Genomic DNA, 18,251 nt, shown 5'->3' on the forward strand with positions numbered 1-18,251 from the left:
GCCAAATCGGTAACACATGGGATATTGAGGTCCTGATTAATGACTTGGATTTGTGACAAAGTAAGGAGCACTGAGGATTTTGTATTGCAAGGATTAGATACAAGAGGAATTCGAAGGTTTAGTGGAGGGTGTTTCAAAGCTCTAACATGTAAGTCCTGAAAGGACTTATTACAGTCATGAAAATGAGTGTTATTTTTAGACCGTTTGTTGCCGTAGTAAGTGCTGTAATAGTTGGGATCGACGAGCAGTTTCCTATTTCTTCAGTCTTGTATGATAATTCCAAGTCAATCGTTTGTCTATATGTCGTCATAAGTAAGGAATCAGTTCTACAGAAATAAGTAGGGTGTTAATGAATGATATTGTGAGTGTATGAAGCATGCCTTCAACTGAATGCCAGACTCGCATTCACTTTTGGTTGGCTGGTTGGGTTTTAGTAGAGTGTATAGTTGAAAAATAAAACATGATTGAATGAAAATAAAATTCTATTATAGAAGTTACAAGTTGTGTAGGGGGTGCCTGAAATAAAACATATCTGATTAGATGGTTAGTTAATTAATTTAAAATAACTGGGCTATGGAAAACTGTAGATATAATGAGGTGGTTGATGATGATGTGGTTGTTAACTATTGCTAGATGGGCTTTCTCCATGCTTCCTTCTTCTCTCCGCACTCCTCTTCTCTGCTTCTGGGAACAATTCCAGGAATTCTACTTACTCATGGTAGATTTTCCTGATAAGTAAACCAAGAAGAATTACTGCTTCTGGTAAAGGGAAAACTGATGGCTCTCTCATTCTAGGTTGTTTTTTCTCACCACAGAGAGCACTGGAGGAGATGAGTTTTAGTTTTTGGCCACATAGTGCGCTACTAATGCCTACATATGGAAGCCGCTCCAATTCAAGCTTTCGGTTAACTTAGGCTACCCGGACCAGAAGGCTAAACATCCTTCTAAATTAATTTCATTTAAATACTTTTTGGAATATACTTATCTACTACTTCTATCTTTAGTATTCCTTTATCTTGACAACTGTTCTCTTCCTCTAGGTCCTCGGTTGAACGGGCAGCGGCTGCTGGAGCTAGCGGCGCCCGCGGAAGGGACAGAGCTGCGGGTCAAATCGGCCGTCCTCTGGCTGCGGATGGAGCCCCGGGCCACTGTCCTCAGGAACGTGACGCTGTGGGCCTTCAGGCTCTTGGCCCAACACCTCTCCAACGCCACTCACCTAAGTGGTAAGGTATGTCTAGCCCCAATCTTTCAATTAATATAGTAATATAACTATTTTAATATATATATTTTAAAAATTAATACTATATAATTATTTTTGATATAAGAAAAAAAAAGTAGGGAGAAATTCTTTATTTTACAAGCAGTGATCCCGAAACAAAATTATTTGTTAACCAAAATAACATACTTATCAATCCATTATTAAATATAATATTGAAAGAAGATAGTCCAGGTGGCGGTCAATAAAGGTATTTAAAATTTTAAATTTATACTAAAAAAACATAACAGAATAAAAAAAAATTAACAGTTTGACATTACAACAAATAATGTAAGAACAAGGCGTATAATATTGAAATAGTAAGAATTTATACAACAAAACTGAAAATATTAAAAAAAGAGTTATATAAGATTAATTAAATAGTGATCTATGTAATTATTAAAAAAATTAAAATTAAAATAATGAGAAAATAAAACAAACAAATAACACAATAACGATGTAACGCTGGTTAGTTGTAATAGTTTAGTTACGATAAACTGTTTTATGATTACTAGTTACAATGAAGAAAAAAATATATATTTATATATCTGTATATATAATATTGTAGGAACATTGCCCGTGTGGTGGTCAATAAATGTATCAAAAACAAGATATAAACATAGTAAGAAATTACACAACCTTAAAATAAATATACAGAGGAAATACGAAAATATGAGATATAATAAAGAGATATTTAATACATATAGAAGGACCAAAAACTAGTTACTAATAGATACAGATTTTTTTATTAATTTCTATGGACATATTATAAAAAATCGTACCCTTTTTGAGAGTCAGTGAAGAAGTGGGGTAATTTTATACCTGAGAACGAATGTTCAACTTGGCAGTTTTCATCTCTGTTTTATTTGACAGGTACTCTCATCTATGTTTATTTGTTATTTTTATGATTTCCTTCTACTTGCTTCTATATCTCACCTTTACCATATTTATTTCACCTTCGGTTTACCTTTTACACCAACCTATGGTATAGAGATACCATATAGTACAGAGTTATATAGGTATATAACTCATATGGTATAGAGATACCATATGGTATAGAGGTATATAGGTATATACCTCATATGGTATAGAGATACCATGACTAGTTCTAACGAGTATTTTTCTACCATTTATTACTCTAGTTCTTTATTTTGAATTCCATCACACCTGGCTGTATCCATTAGTACCTAGTTTATAGTCCTGCTATATGCATTCTTCCTTAAATTATTTATTTTATAAACAAAACAAAAAAATATTAATTTTATAAATATATTTTCATATTTTCTCTGTATACTTATTTTAATGTTTTGTCAAAGCTTACAATGTTTATGTTTTGTTTTTTACTAAGCCCTAACGAATCCCTGCAAAAAGTTGGTTAAGTATAAATTTTAGTATATTAAAATAACAATATTTTAATTTTTTATTTTAATATTTGGATACCTTACTACGACCCGGACTATCTTCCTACAATATTAGAAATAATGTTAAATTACTTTTTTTTAAATTTAATCTTCATTATACCTAATTACCATAAAACAGTATATTTTAATTAAACTATATTACAACTAACCAGCATTACATCGTTATTGTATTTCTTCCCATTATTTCTCATTATTTGAATTTTAATTTTTTTATTACTTACATAGAGCACTGTTCAATTATTAATCTTTTTTCTTCTGTTTCTTTTGAATTTATTCTTTTTTTAATATTTTAAATTGTATTGTTTAAATTCTTACTTTTCTCCCGAATCCAATCCTTACAGTTCAAAATCCTTCGTAAAATCCTTAATGCTCCTTACTTTGTCACAAATCAAGTCATCCATCAGGACCTCAATATTCCATATGTTGCCGATTTGGCCAGAACCAGATACCGTCCCTTCCATAATAAACTTCCCAACCACCCAAATCCACTTTTTCTAACCTGGCTTCTCCTTCAATACCTAATAATCCTCCTAGGCGTCTGAAAAGAAGATGGCCTCGAGATCTTCTTATCTAGAAATGTAATTGGAGTTCTACCAATGGGTAGATTCTCCACATGTTTGAATCATGTCACTATGTCACCTACAGCAAATTTTTTGTATATATTTTTTTATACAGTTGTAAATAACCATGAATAAATTAATAAAAAAAAAAACATACTATTCCAATACTATACATTACCTTCTTAGGTTATTTGTTATACTTTCATACTGTTTATTGTATTTCATTCTTTTATGATGTTTCTTTGCTTTTTTTTAGTTCAGTTAAAGGTCTAAAGTTGAGTCTGAAACCTCAGTAAAATAATTTAAAATATGTTTAAGTAATTTGTTTTCATCGTTACTTAACTGACAGCATCCACCAACACTTTCTCATATTAATTCATTCATAAATTTCCTTTTAAATCTAAACAATTTAGGGACTCTAAAAACAAATATGTAGGCACCCCGGATCTGTTGAGGTGAGTGGTTCTATGGGAGGGATTATACAAGTTGGTAGGTCAGAAAAATATTATAGGGGTATGCATGACCTTTAGTTTAACATGTTAAAGCGTGTTAAATGGAAAAAGTTAGGTTACATGGAGAAATATTTCCTTACTTTATCATGTTAAAAGGTATAACATATAACATGGTTGAGAGTCTGTTACTAGGTCTGTTAAATGGAGAATGATGTCACGCAACTGACCAACTAAGCTCTACATCGTTGTGTTACTAGCACGTACCTTGTGTTTTGATTGTTTTAGTATTGTTTTTGAATTTTTTTAACAAGACAATCAGTAGCCAAATTTCTACTTTTCACTTACTTTAGGCATGGTTTAATTAATTACTGTAATCAATACTTAGATGTACACAACAAAAAGAAGTTTTGGAAGGAAAGGTTAGTAAAGAATTTGCTAAGAAAATCCGCTAAGAGCTCTCATGCATTTAACATAACTTTCAATACGGCTGCTCACAATCCCATACTTATAATATTTAACATGGTAAAACATTTTACATTTAACACAATATCTTGAATACCTTTTATGTGTAGAAATTTTAAAAAGGGAAACTTTTTGGTTCTAACTTTCTTTTTAATCATTTATTTATTGTTATTTACAACTGTATAACATATATACAACAAGTAAATTTGCAGTAGATGAGATAGTGACATGAAACAAACATGTGCAGAATCTACCCACTGATAGAACTCAAATAACATTTCTAGAGGAGAAGATCTCGAGGCCATCTTCTTTTCAGACGCCTAGGAGAATTATTAGGTAATGAAGGAGAAGCCAGTTTAGAAATAAGTGGATTTGGATGGTTGGGAAGTTTTCCATGGAAGGAATGGTATCTTGTTTTGGCTGAATCGCCAACATATAGGACATTGAGGTCATGATGGATGACTTGATTTGTGACAAAGTAAGGAGCGTTGAGGATTTTACGAAGGATTTTGGACTCTAAGGATTGGATTCGGGAGGAATTTGATGGTTTAGTGGAGCCCCAAAGCTCAACTCCGTATGTCCAGATAGGCCTTATAATAGTCATGTAGATCAGTTGTAATGGATTGGAAATTTAGACCGTTTGTCTAGTAAATGTTATAATAGTCAAAATCGACGAGCAGTTTTCTGTCTTTTCAGTCTTGTATGAGGATTCTATGTCAGTCGTTTGTCGAGGATTATTAAAGGATTCTGTTGGGCAAGAGGTCATTGGTTTACGACGAAGGATAAAGGTGATTTGGTGGGATTTATTGGACTGAAAGACTGAAGTTGTTTCTTTTTTTTTTTTATTTATTAATAAAAAAAAAAATAATGTGTTTTAGGTTTGAGGAAAACTACCCCATGTCGAGACAGTGTATAATAATCATAAATTAATCAACGTCATTCTCGATCGAGTTATCAAGCCTTGGCCGGATTTTAGAGAAAATACGAAAATCTGATTTAGCCTATCAAGTCCCCTGACAGATCATAGAGGCCATGAAGTCTCCTCCTGAATATCAAGTGGGCAATTTGCTAGGAGGAAAAAAGTGTCCGAGTTTAAATATTACAGAGGCCGTGTTCACTGACCTTACTTAATACTGGGAATTGGATAACTTACCTAAACCTGTACGTGATGTTGAACCCAGACGTCCAGACACCCAGATGGACTCCCAGACTACCCCATCTGGACGGCTAATGTATTTAGAACGAAATTTGTATTCTTCTGCCAGGTCTGTGGCTTTACGCCAAAAATACTCTTTCTCTAAGTCTTCCCTTTCTGCCCCGGCTTCCCCTTCTCTCATATTTCTTAAATTTCGCCTTTTGCTTACGTTTCTTTATTCGTTTATTTTTTTGCTGTCTATTCCCTTGATGGCAACGTTGTGGGCATATCCTCACGAAATATAAACTAACTCTAATTAAAACAGTTATTAATTCAAAATTATAAACGAAATATTAGTGTTTACGCATTTTACTCTAGTGTTTTAAATAAAAGAAAAACTTTAACTTAATAAGGAATTATCGTAATAATTATTTCGTGATATTATTATTGTTTGTTGTAAATTGCAACAAGAGGTTAATTAATCTTAATAATGAATAAGGAGCCGAGTTATAGGCTACTAATTCAATTATTTTAAACTAATTTAATATGATATACAATGAAGTCTCACTTATACGAAACTTTCAGTTATGCGGAGAATTTCTCAATCCCCTGCAAAAACCCCTGAATTATGTGTATGTAATTATCCATTTATACGAAACTTAGTTATAAGAGGAAAAGTTTGGACCTGCTTTATGCACATATTAGTAAATTTTACTCAGTTCTATGAATTTTTGTTTCTTCCGTGGCAAGACAAAGGACGAAAAATACCATGAAAAACGAAACAGTAAACAACTTTTTACCGTGAATAATATCCGGTCCCAATGACTCTTTATGTTTATATTCTACTCCCTAATGTATAATAATAAGCTCGGACGATTCCGATTCGGATTCAGAAGTTCCTTTGCCTCTTCCATTTTTGCAGAAGCTCTTGAAGCATTTGAAGTTGTAAAACGTTTTATATATGCGAAAGAGATTAGCGAGAAGGAATCTAACACCTTAACAGAATGCGAAAGAATGATGTATTCAGCCGAAAGTAACATGAAACAAACAAGCATAACTCAATTTTTTGTTAAAAATAAAAAAATTCGGATTAAAGATAAATTAAATTTGTATACAATAAATAATTTGTTTTCACTTTACTTTGTTTTTCTTTCAACTCCATACAACATACGTATATGTACCTACTAATTACGAGAAAAAAATTCTCAAAAATATACATACATAATATGTATAGCGTATTCACTTACACGAAATATTCACTTGTACGAATAATTTTTGGTACCCCCTCATATTTGTATAACTGAGACTTAACTGTATAATATTTATTTATTTATTGGTAAGTATTGCGATCTCCCACAACCTTAGGCACTAAGTAATGTTGATAAATGATCACATTCATGTCAAAACTATAAAATAAATAAAATCAATTTTACCCAATTTCAGTCTCAAAACTATTTACATTTCTTTAAAAGTCCGACGTTTCGGCCTTATAGTTAGAAGTTATAGTTAGTATTAGTTATAGGCCTAATAATAGTTAATTTTCACTATCCTAAATTATCACAACAATCGTGAATCATAGTGAAAATAAACTGATTAAAAACTCCTTACTTTGTCACAAATAAAATTATACATAAAGACCTTAATGTTTCATATGTAACTGATTCAGCCAGTATTCGTTCCATTATAAACTTCCTAACCACCCAAACCCAATGTCTAACCTTTCATCCTCTTCCAGTCCTGAGAATCCTCTGAGGCACCAGAAAAAAAGATGACCATGAGACCTGTAATGTATCATTAGAGTACTACCAATGGGTAGTTTCTCTACACGCCCCTATCACTCCTTTTATAACTGAGATCAAATTTAATAAATGCATTATAATTTACAGTTGTAAATAGCAATAAATAAATTAATTAAAAATACAATTAGAAAAAAAAATAAAAAATTACTGTCTAAATTTGATTTTGATGCTTCCACTAACTAAAATCCCGAAAAACGCTTCACACAATCAAGATCGAAATTCGAAGCTTTTATTTGTATATTTTCAGGGTAAACTATGTCGACTTCATTTTACGGTAATTTTTTTAGCTAGATTGCATTCGTCACACTTACTATCGAGAAGGGAAATATCGATTATCTCATTATAAATCATTAGGTATCCATTGATACAATTCATTTAGAGGATGAAATCAGAGCGTGGTGATATCTTTTTATTACCTTGATATCATGTTTGGATTTCGCTTATAAATAATGATTTATTATGAAAAATAATGTGAATTATAATAAGAGAACTATTTCATTTGTATCAAATGGAACAGATGAAAGTTAGATGTATATCAGAAAATTATTCAGTCTACTTTTCTTTGACAGCTATAATCGGCTAACAATATAAATATTTACCTACACTTTTCATCTTATGGGAAATTCATTTTGAGCTCTGAAAAAAGTGACAAAAGTAAAAAATAACAAGTTGAAATAGTATTAAGTACATCGTCAAGGAAAAAAAAAATTAATATAATTAGGAACTCGAAAAGACTGTGAGCTGCTAGTACACAGCATACTGATCTGTCTGACAATAGACAAGATGAGTGACAATTAGTTGAGAATAATGAATTTTTTTTCTCCTTTACAAGTAATACAGTTGATAATATCCAGCTAAGGTCCAAGATAAATAAATGATGATGTAGGATTCCCTATGAGTCCAGAATATCCTAGTTACTCCAAAAAATTACTTCTCGCAAAAGGAATTGTCTTTTACATACGAACTCTATCCCTTTCATCTAAAATCGTCTTTCGCCTATATCCTCTGTATACTTTTCCTGTAAGTTAGGAATACGGCACGATGCTACTAACTCCAAGTACCAGGGTTCGAATCTGGCTGGGAGAAAATTGTTCACTGTAGCCGTGAGTCAACCCTGTGGGTTTCTCTGGAGCCCTCCTGGGGTCCACCCAGCCTCATAAATTGGGTAAAAATCTGGCGGTCGAGCGTGATTCTGACCAAATCACCTCCTTGCACAACCATTGGTCTAGTAACAGTCCTTACAAACTACTGAACCCCTGACCCTTCATGTGTTGTATTGGTACAGATTTTTTTTTTAATATTTATTTATTGCTATTTACAACTGTACATTCTAATACATTTAGTAAATCTGATCTAAGTTAGATTGGAGTGTTACAGGTGGGAAGAGAAACTACCCATTGGTAGCACTCTAATGACATTTTACATTAGCTGGTCTCGTGGCCATCTTTTTTTCAGGCGCCTCGGAGGATTGTCAGGAATGGAATAGGATGCAAGATTAGAAACTAGGGAGTTTATAGAGTTAGTGAGTGGTTAGAGAGTTTATAATGGAAGGAGTGATATCTGGTTCAGGCTAGATCGGTTACATAGGGAACATTAAGGTCTTTATGTATGATTTTATTTGGCACAAAGTAAGGAGCATTGAGGATTTTACGAAGTATTTTGGATTGTAAGGATTGAATACGAGAGAAATTCGGGGGTTTAGTGGAGTCCCAAAGCTCAACTCCATATGTCCTTATTACAGTCATGTAGATCAGTTTTTTGTAATGTGTTGGAAGTGTAGACCGTTTGTCTAGTAAGTGCTGTAATAGTCGAAATCGACGTGCAGTTTCCTGTCTTTTCAGTCTGGTGTGAGGATTCCAGGTTAATCGTTTGTCCAAATGTAGTCCAAGGTAGCAGATCTGTTCGACAGGGGTAAGAGTAACATCATTAAATGAAACTGTAGGGCAGTTAGTAGGTTTACGACGAAGGGTAAAGGTGATTTGATGGGATTTGTTGGAATTTGGTACAGATTTTAATTTAATTTCAAGTTAGGAATACATTTCGTTTAAATTTTCTTCTTTATTTGCCTGTATGTTAATGTAATGTAAATTTCCTCTAAATTTTATTTGGGTATAATTCAAACACTGTTGAAAATTTTTATTAAAAAGCCTATCCGTGCCTCTTATCGGCTACTCCTTAAGGAAGAACCAAGATCCTTTATAGGTACAGTTTTTTTTTATGTATTTTTTTGTAATTACTCCTGGATTTATACCTTCGAGCACATCATTGATTGCTAAACGATAAAAAAAAAAAGGATATAGCCAGAATGCGGTCAAGAAGAGTGGGAAGAGAGAAAAACACTTTATTAAGACTGTTGTACTGGCGATCACCATTGGGTTGCCCCCTTCAAACTCAATTCTACCAAATCAGTTTAACGCAATCCTCCCATCTACGTTTCAGTTTACCCATCTGACGTTTACCTGTCGGTTCAGTTGTTAACTTTTTAGGGATCCGCTTAACCTTACATGCCCATCCTACACGTTACAATGTCAAATATATTATATTACCCGCTATAACTTGAATTATATTTGCGGGGTGTAGGTCCCTTAATTCAGTGTTGTGTACTCTTCTAAATTCTCCCGTTAATTCATATTTTTTCGGTCCGAATATTTTATGTAATACTTTATTTTTCAAAACTTTAATGCGCTGTTCATCTTTTAGTGTAAGAGGCCACGTCAATTCTCGCATCCATAATGAACAGTAGGGAAAATAATTATATATATAAAAGTAATAAATATATGTATAAAAGAAAACGTTTCGACCCACGTTGCCGGTCTTCATCAGGTCTAAAATAAAAATATTGTTTTCTTTGTCAGTTAATTATTGATTATTATGCAATTTAATATATTTCATTATTTTTTAAAGTATATATATATAGACGTATTTTTATACGTCCATCAACATATTTGTTTTATTTATATAGAACTTTTATAAAAATTCCTAACTATACCTCACCCACCTACTGTATATTTTTTATTTCAATGCCGAAGAAGATTATAATTGTGGGCCGAAATATTGTTTATTAATAAAGAGTAAAAAATATTCCTTAATTGTTTTTCTTAATGTCCTTCTAATCTAATGCATAAATACCAACGTTTGTGTGTTGGTCTCTTATAGCCTGGTCATCAAGGCCCGTTGGTTGTTGGCTTTGGTAAGGCCTAGTTGTTCCATAGTCATAGCTTTGGTATGGTGTACTGATCCGCACCAGTGGGACTCATTTCCGTGAGATTTGAAATATTATCTAGCTCGAAAATTATAATTTGTTTAATAATCGTAACGATAGTGGTGAAAGGATGATGAAAAGCAGAAAGTAACTATTCTAATTTTAAAAATAGGCAAGATAACTAGATAATTATAATAATTAAAGGCTGATTATTAAGTTAGTCTTATGGATGAATTTAATGACTCTTTCTATTACGGATTCGTCGTTTCTCAACGCCGTTGGAACATTTGTTGGTATCCCTAACTGGTTCAGAATTAATTTGTAGTGATTAAATTCTTCAAAAATTTCTTCTGACGGTCAGATTACTATGACATTTCGAACATTTTAGAGGGGCCTCTGCTGCTAGGTGGAAGTGTGTCATTCGGGTATGTCCCATTCTGAGTTGGATGTAATCCAGGACTTCATATCGTTCTTTATAGATTTCAACTTACTGGGTGGATTTAATCTCACATTGCCTGTCATCTTTTATTTATACTTTCCTTTAAAGGGCAAGCAAGTTCCTGTGCAGTTAATATTGCTGAGGTTCTACCTGGAAGGTCTAGCACTTCTCTAGCAGCTTTGTCGGCCATCTCATTTTCTGTAATACCAGCATGCCCGGGAGCCCAGATGAAGTAGACTTATTTAACTATTTGTTTTAGCATTATTAAGTATTCATGAATTTGTTGAACAAGTAGGTGAACTGAATACATTATATCTAGTCCTTGAATCCCATAATAATATAGTCCGATATTATTACTATATTGTCATTTGGTATATTTGTCACGCAAAAGTAAAGGGCGGATGCTATGGCATTTAGTTCTGCGGTATATATATTAGATAGATGTTGCAGTTTTCTCTTAGGGGTTGTGTTGTATACCTGTTGCGTTATCTGACTTCGACCCATCTGTATATATAGCGATATGTTCTGGTAGAGTTAGTAGCAGTTCTCGAAACTTTTCTTGATATTTTGACGTTGTATTTTGCTTGCAGTATTTGGATAGTTGGAGATTTACATTTAGTCGTAGGTAGGTCCAGAGGGGCGTGTTATTTTGTGGTATGTTGATGGTTATTGCTTTTAATACGGTGACAGTGGCCGATAATCATTCAGAGAGAGGTAGTGTTTTATTTATCTTCTGTTGGAACTCTCCTGAGAATTTAGGATTGAAAATGTACTTAAACGTTAGATGCGAGGGTTGCAGGTATAGTTGGGAAAAATAATTCGTAGCTAATATTTGTTTAAATATTATATTATAAATATTAAATATTTAAATAATTAACACTTTAACAACCTACATTTACAATTAAATTCAGATTTATTGCCCTTATAAGAGCGAAATATTAGTTTCCAATAAAGAAAAACGATTTATTTTATAATATTAACGTAAACGTAAATAAATAAAAAAAAGATATAATAAACAATTAATTAAATCATAATTACAATGTTTAAATAAATAAATATATTAATTAATATCAAACTTTCAACTATTTTCAATTAATCTATCTGCATTCCTAAATCAAGCAATTGCAATGGATCCGCTGGTTCAGAATAAAAATTAAAGTCCTCATTAATTATTTATGTAATTATGTAAAGGACGTAATAGCTATAAAATGAATGGACGACAGCTTAATTAGTAATTATGCAGAAGATAAAGGTATGAAGACTAAATGAGTGGTGAAATATGTTTCCGCACTCGACCTCACAACCTTGACCCTTCGCGTGGGTACATCGCGATAACGTTCCGTTCCGCATATTGTGTTATCTTAAATCCCCAACATGGCAGTTAGTGCTTTTCATTATTTTCGTTTAACAAACTATTAAATCGCGGAAATCGAAATTATTTTCATACTTAAATAGCTTTAAAAAAAATTTTAAATTACTGAAACCTATTTGACCCAATACATTCCAAATATTTAAATAGCTTAATGGGCTCACAAAACTAATCTTTCAGGACAATAATAATAGCTTCTATATATTTAATGTCCTTACGTATTGCTCTTACCCCTGTTGAACAGAACCGCTACCTTGGACTACATCTGGACAAACGACTAACCTGGAATCCTCACACAAGACTGAACAGACAGGAAACTGCAATGTCTCCATGACTACAAGGCCTACCTGTACCTATGAATTTGAGCTTTAGGCTCCACTAAACCTTCGAATTTCATTGACTACTGCTTTTTAGTTTTATGCGTGCAGGTCTTTTACATCTTAGCCCGTTCTATCCATCTGGTTGTTGGCTGCCCATGTAGTCTCTTGCCTACTCTACTGGTGTACATTATTTTGTAGAGGCGTCCTGATGGTCCCGACCATCTTAACCTCCTTGAGTTCATATCCTGAGATATTGACTGACCGGTCTCTACAAGTAGTTTACTGTGAGTTTCTTTTTTTTCCATGCATTAATGCTCTGATCTCATATCGCTCTTGTAATACTTTCCGTCAAAATATCTCGATTCTGCATTCTTGGGGACTGTTTGTTAGAAACTTATAAATATAGATGGAAATATATGTATTTGTTGTTTTATAAACCTATACAGGAGCAGATTATTAGCCTCCTTTTGGCTTCACAGTAGTCCTTTATCTTTAGAAATTATTTGTTGTCGGATCAAACCACAGATATAGTCCTAGATTTTCTAATACAACTGATTTTTTTTGTTGCAGGATTTCGACAGGATGACAGAGGTGTGCGGCTCTGCGCGAGTGGGCCCCTCGGGCTGGCAGAAGATGGACCTGACGCGAGCGGTGACGGACTGGTACCGGCGCGGCGGCGAGCGGTTGCGGCTGCTGCTGGACTGCTCGGGCTGCGGCCGACAGACCTCACCGTCACTGTTCGCCTCCGGCACGGACCACCGGCCCTTCCTCGCCGTCCGGGCGGAGCCCGCACCGTCCCGCAGAGTGCGGCGGCGAGCCCTCGACTGCACCGGGGCCCCGCGGGGCCAGTGCTGCAAGCAGCGCTTCTACGTCAGCTTCAAGCAGCTCGGCTGGGACGACTGGGTCATCGCTCCGAGCGGCTACTACGCCAACTATTGCAGGGGGGATTGCTCAGGACACCGGACCCCCGACAGCTACGTCAACCATTACACACACGTCCTGGAGGAGTACCGCAAGACAGACCGCCTCGCCGGCCTCCAGCCGTGCTGCGCTCCGATCAAGTTCTCGTCCACCTCTCTCATCTATTACGGTCCCGACATGAACATTATTAAGAGGGACTTGCCCAAAATGGTGGTCGAAGAGTGTGGATGTCCTTAAGTGCGATCGCGTGATCGTGTAGTGGTGCTGTGCGACAGCGCTCCCATCTGGATAAATTTTAAAAATTTCATCGTATTGTAAATACCATCGATTTTAGTATGGACAACTTGGAGTGATGATTGTGAATGGTGATGAGGTTGGAAAGGTGTTGACTCACCTACAGACACTTCCCTTTCATCTAGCCATCTTTCTTTATTCTAGTTTAGCTGTAAAGTGTAGTTGGCATCCCTTGTGGAACCCTAACTCTTCAAAAAAAAATAATAAAATAAAATTAAATAATCTAATGTTGTAATGTTGGAAAGAATGTGCTTGACTGTTAGAACGGACTTGAAATTAATTATTAAGATGTTTGTAAATATTAGATGATGGTTGCAGCTGTAGTTGTATACTTCAAATGTTTGCCAAAAATTGTTTATTTCGATTTTTTTTAGTCCTAATTGTTAATATCTACTGATACTTATGATAATCAGGGTTCTAAAAACATTCCATTATTGTATTAATGTTGAAACAAGGACTGAGTGGTGTATAGCTCTCCTAGGCTAGGCGTTTCACCACCTTCACTTTTATCAGATAAGAAAAATTATTTATATTTGAAAAGACGTTAGTAATTGTTATCTTAGTTCCAACGCTAGTGTTTAAATGTAAATACTTACGAATGTCGGATCTTCTTTTTAGCTTAATATACAAATTTATATATATATTTATAAATATTATTCCTCGACGTAAGCTTTCAGAACAAGTGACCATGCGTGCGTCCATGTTCGGTTGGTGACTGTGGAGGTTGTATGTGGAATGGCCGACTTACAACTCCCCCAGTCCTGTGTGAACAGCGCAATATTTAGGAGTAAATGCTTTAAAAAAAATTTTAAAAATATTAAATAAATATATAAAAAAAATATATATATAGTTACTGATAGCAGTGATTACTTCTGCTGACTGAAGAGAGAGTTATGATCGACATAGTCGCGGGACAAAATTTCTATGTTACCAAACCAGAATATGACCCGGGGCGGGAACAGCCCCAACGTACGTTGTGATACAATTAGGCACCTTTTAAATATTAGCTTTACAGTTAATTTCATATATAATTATTTAAGTAAACTGTGATCGTTTCTTGTGAGATGGAGCGACATTAGGGGAACTACTTGTTATCAAATCAAAATGTTAAAATAAAAATATTTAAAAAAAAAACCAAAAAAAAAACACAAAAAAAATATATGAAACCGAAAGATTAAAAATGTGATGTGAGTATTGAAACACTGCCTCCTTCGACAGATAGAATAGTATTTGGAGTGCTGTAAATATTCCTTTGAGGTCCAAGTGTCGAAGGCTTAAACAAGACATTGTAATCTTACAATAAAAAAATATTAATAAATTATAATAAAAAAAAAAAATTGATAAAGGAATTTCTCTTGAGCAGTCTCGAGGCTAGATAGCAGCAATCGAGTAAAGACTGAGACGTTTTGGGGTGTTGGAGAGTTGCAGGCGAATCCTGTAAATTTTAGCAACTTTACTTGTAAGCAATTCCAGAACTACGTAATTAGGTATCAAGAAATTTAGCTCTTTTGAAATAATTTATATAAATAAAAAAAAATTATAAATAATTGTTTATAAATGCCTGTGAAGGTTATATGATATTATCTTATATATATACATATATGATTGTGTATGACCTGTATATGTATATATATACATATGTATTTAAATAAAAATATATTACCTTTCAAAATATTTTTAAACGATTAAATTAATAAAAATACTGAAGCAATTATAAATATATCGGCGCTACCCAGCAATAACATAATACATATATGTAACATAATACATAATATACTAAATATAAAGGATGATTTTGAAATAAGCATGGAAAAATTACGCACGAAAATGCTACGCTTCTTATGCCCTCTTATGAGTTTAGACTAGTTAATTTGCCCAGTTGTCTGTAAATGCAAGAATGAAATTTGTAACAGTCACAAGTTGGAATAAAATTATTATTCATTATATTGTTTTATTATAGTTTCCTATTGCTGTAAAATCCTATTTATCCAACATTCTTTTTCAACAGAAGATCACTGACTAATTGTATCTAATATATACGAAAACCCTCCAATCCCACATTCCACCCTTGAAGAATGGTGCCAAAACTGGAGGATTAAAATAAATTCCACCAAATCACATTTACCCTTCGACGTAAACCCATGACCTCTTCCCCTACAATATCCTTTAATAATACCCCACTTATTCCTGTCGAACAGATACGTTATTTAGGACTACATCTCGACAAACGACTGACATGGAATCCTCATACAAGACTGAAAAGACAAGAAACTGCTCGTCCATTCCGACTATTGCAACATTTACTAGACAAACGGTCCAAACTTCCAATCCATTACAAAAGACTGATCTACATGACTATTAATTATAAGGCCTATCTGGACATACGGAGTTGAGCTATGAGCTACTAAACCATTTAATTCCTCCAGAATCCAATCCTTACAGTCCAAAATCGTAAAATCCTTAACGCTCCTTACTTTGTCACAAATCAAGTCCTCCATCAGGACCTCAATGTCCCCTATGTTGCCGATTTGGCCAGAACCAGATATCATTCCTTCCATATAAAACCTCCCAACCACCAAAATCCACTTGTTTCTAACCTGGCTTCTCCTTCATCACCTAATAATCCTCCTAGGCGTCTGAAAAGAAGATTGCCTCGAGATCTTCTCCTCTAGAAATGTTATTGGAGTTCTATCAGTGGGTAAATTCTCCACATGTTTTTATCATATCACTATGTCACCTACAGCAAATTTACTTGTGTATACAGTTGTAAATATCAATAAATAAGTTATTAAAAAATATATATACGAGGTGTGGAAGAAAAGTAATGAGACTGGTAACACAGCAAATGATATAAGTGACCTTGTGGTGTTATTCTTGATAAAGCAGGTGAATAAGTACCTTGCCGTAGCGCAGTATGAGTTAAATTGTTAACTTGTTAACTGCGTGATATTTGTAACTACTATTAGAGAAGTTATGCGTCAATTTGGAGCAAATTTATGCCATTAAATTCTTTTTTAAGCTAAATAACCCTATGGGAAACATTCTTTATACCGAGCTCAATTTTTTAACTAGCATAAATAAATTTTTGAAGGCAGAGAACACCGTTCAGGAAGGCCTTCATCTTTGAAAACCGACATACATTTTTTACCCCAAAAGGCATTTCTGTGATTCCCCAGTCCCCTTATTCACCTGAACTCAGTCCCTGTGAATTTTTCTCTTTCCTAAACTGAATGTCTTTAAAGGACGTCATTTCAGGACTTATGAAAACATCCAGAAGAGTGTAAAGACTTCCAGCTCTCCTACCAACAATAGAAACAACGTCTCCATCATTGTGTAGGAGCCCAATGGTTTTCACTTCAAAGGGTATAACGTCGATGTTTAAAAAAATAAAAACTTTGGTAAATAAAAAAATCAGTTGGTCAAAGAAAAAAACTCAAATAGTAATCAAATTATTTAATGGAAGATTGTTGATGGACCGTGTGTATAGATGAATGGAATATGGTCCGGGTGCGGTGAAAAAAAACTCAAATAGTAGATAATTATACTATTTTATTGAACCAACGTTTCGCCCCACGTTGCAGGGCTTCGTCAGGGCTAAAAAAGATACAAACACTATAGTTACAAAAAAGGGAAAAAAAAAAGAAAAAGTAAGAAATCTTACGTAAGATATAATAAGAAATCTTACGTTTTTACATTTTATACCCCTGTTATTTTACACTTGTTTTTTCTTTTTTTTTTTTTCCTTTTTGTTACTATAGTGTTTGTATTTTTTTCAGCCCTGACGAAGCCCTGCAACGTGGGGCGAAACGTTGGCTCAATAAAATAGTATAATTCTACTATTTGAGTTTTTTTTTACCGCACCCAGACCATATTCCATTCAAATTATTTAATGTGAGCCGACGTTCCGCCCTCCTTTTTGGGTTAACTACAGAAAATAAAACTAAGATGTATAACTAATAGTAACCATAAACAAGAATTACAAAGAGGTATTAGGCTATTAATACCCACTTATAAGTAATACCTACGTCTACATTATTTAAAATGTTTTTGCTTTCAAATGTAACCTATTTATTAACCGCCTATTCCCCCACTCCCCTATCCTGTTGCTTATTCGCATTTGCCTTCACATTCTTATTCTTATACTATAAGCTGGGTGTCTTAATTTTTTCATTTTTTTTCTTAACCTTTATTTCTCTTATTTTCCTTCTTTTAGTAAGGACTGTAATTTTTATATAAATTTCTTTTTTATTTGTTATTTTTTACGTCTTCATTAATTGTCTAATACCTTTTAGTAATTCTTTTTTATTATTACTTTTCACTGTACATCTTAATTTTATTTTATAGGTGTAGATAGTTGACCGTAGATTAATGATTGGAGAAGTTTGTCGGGGTATTCAATATTCACTAGGGTAGGGGTAAAATATTCAATTCAATATTTTGTATAATTTCAAATTTGTTTGTATACTATTCCTTTTCAATTTTATGTTTCTCTAAATGTTATTATCTCTTTTGTTCTGTTGCCCTGATGAAGACCTGAAACTCAGGTCGAAACGTCGGCATAAAATAAATAAATATGGTTTAGTTTATTTATGTTGTTTTTTGCTGACCGCACTCCCCGACAA

The 18,251-nt window shown here is 33.8% G+C and overlaps 1 protein-coding gene across 1 annotated transcript; it reads left to right on the forward strand.

Moving 5' to 3' along the window:
- Nucleotides 1-1,040: 1,040 nt before the first annotated feature.
- Actbeta (Activin-beta) lies at nucleotides 1,041-15,540 on the forward strand (the record flags this gene model as incomplete). Its single annotated transcript, XM_014438344.2, has 2 exons — nucleotides 1,041-1,228; nucleotides 12,985-15,540. Coding segments are annotated over 2 exons (776 nt in total), but the record flags the coding sequence as incomplete, so codon positions are not given.
- Between the last annotated feature and the right edge of the window lie 2,711 nt (nucleotides 15,541-18,251).

Source organism: Halyomorpha halys, unplaced genomic scaffold (assembly GCF_000696795.3).
Source record: "Halyomorpha halys isolate HHAL.00 unplaced genomic scaffold, Hhal_1.1 Scaffold56.1, whole genome shotgun sequence".
In the NCBI taxonomy this organism is placed as follows: Eukaryota; Metazoa; Arthropoda; class Insecta; order Hemiptera; family Pentatomidae; genus Halyomorpha; species Halyomorpha halys.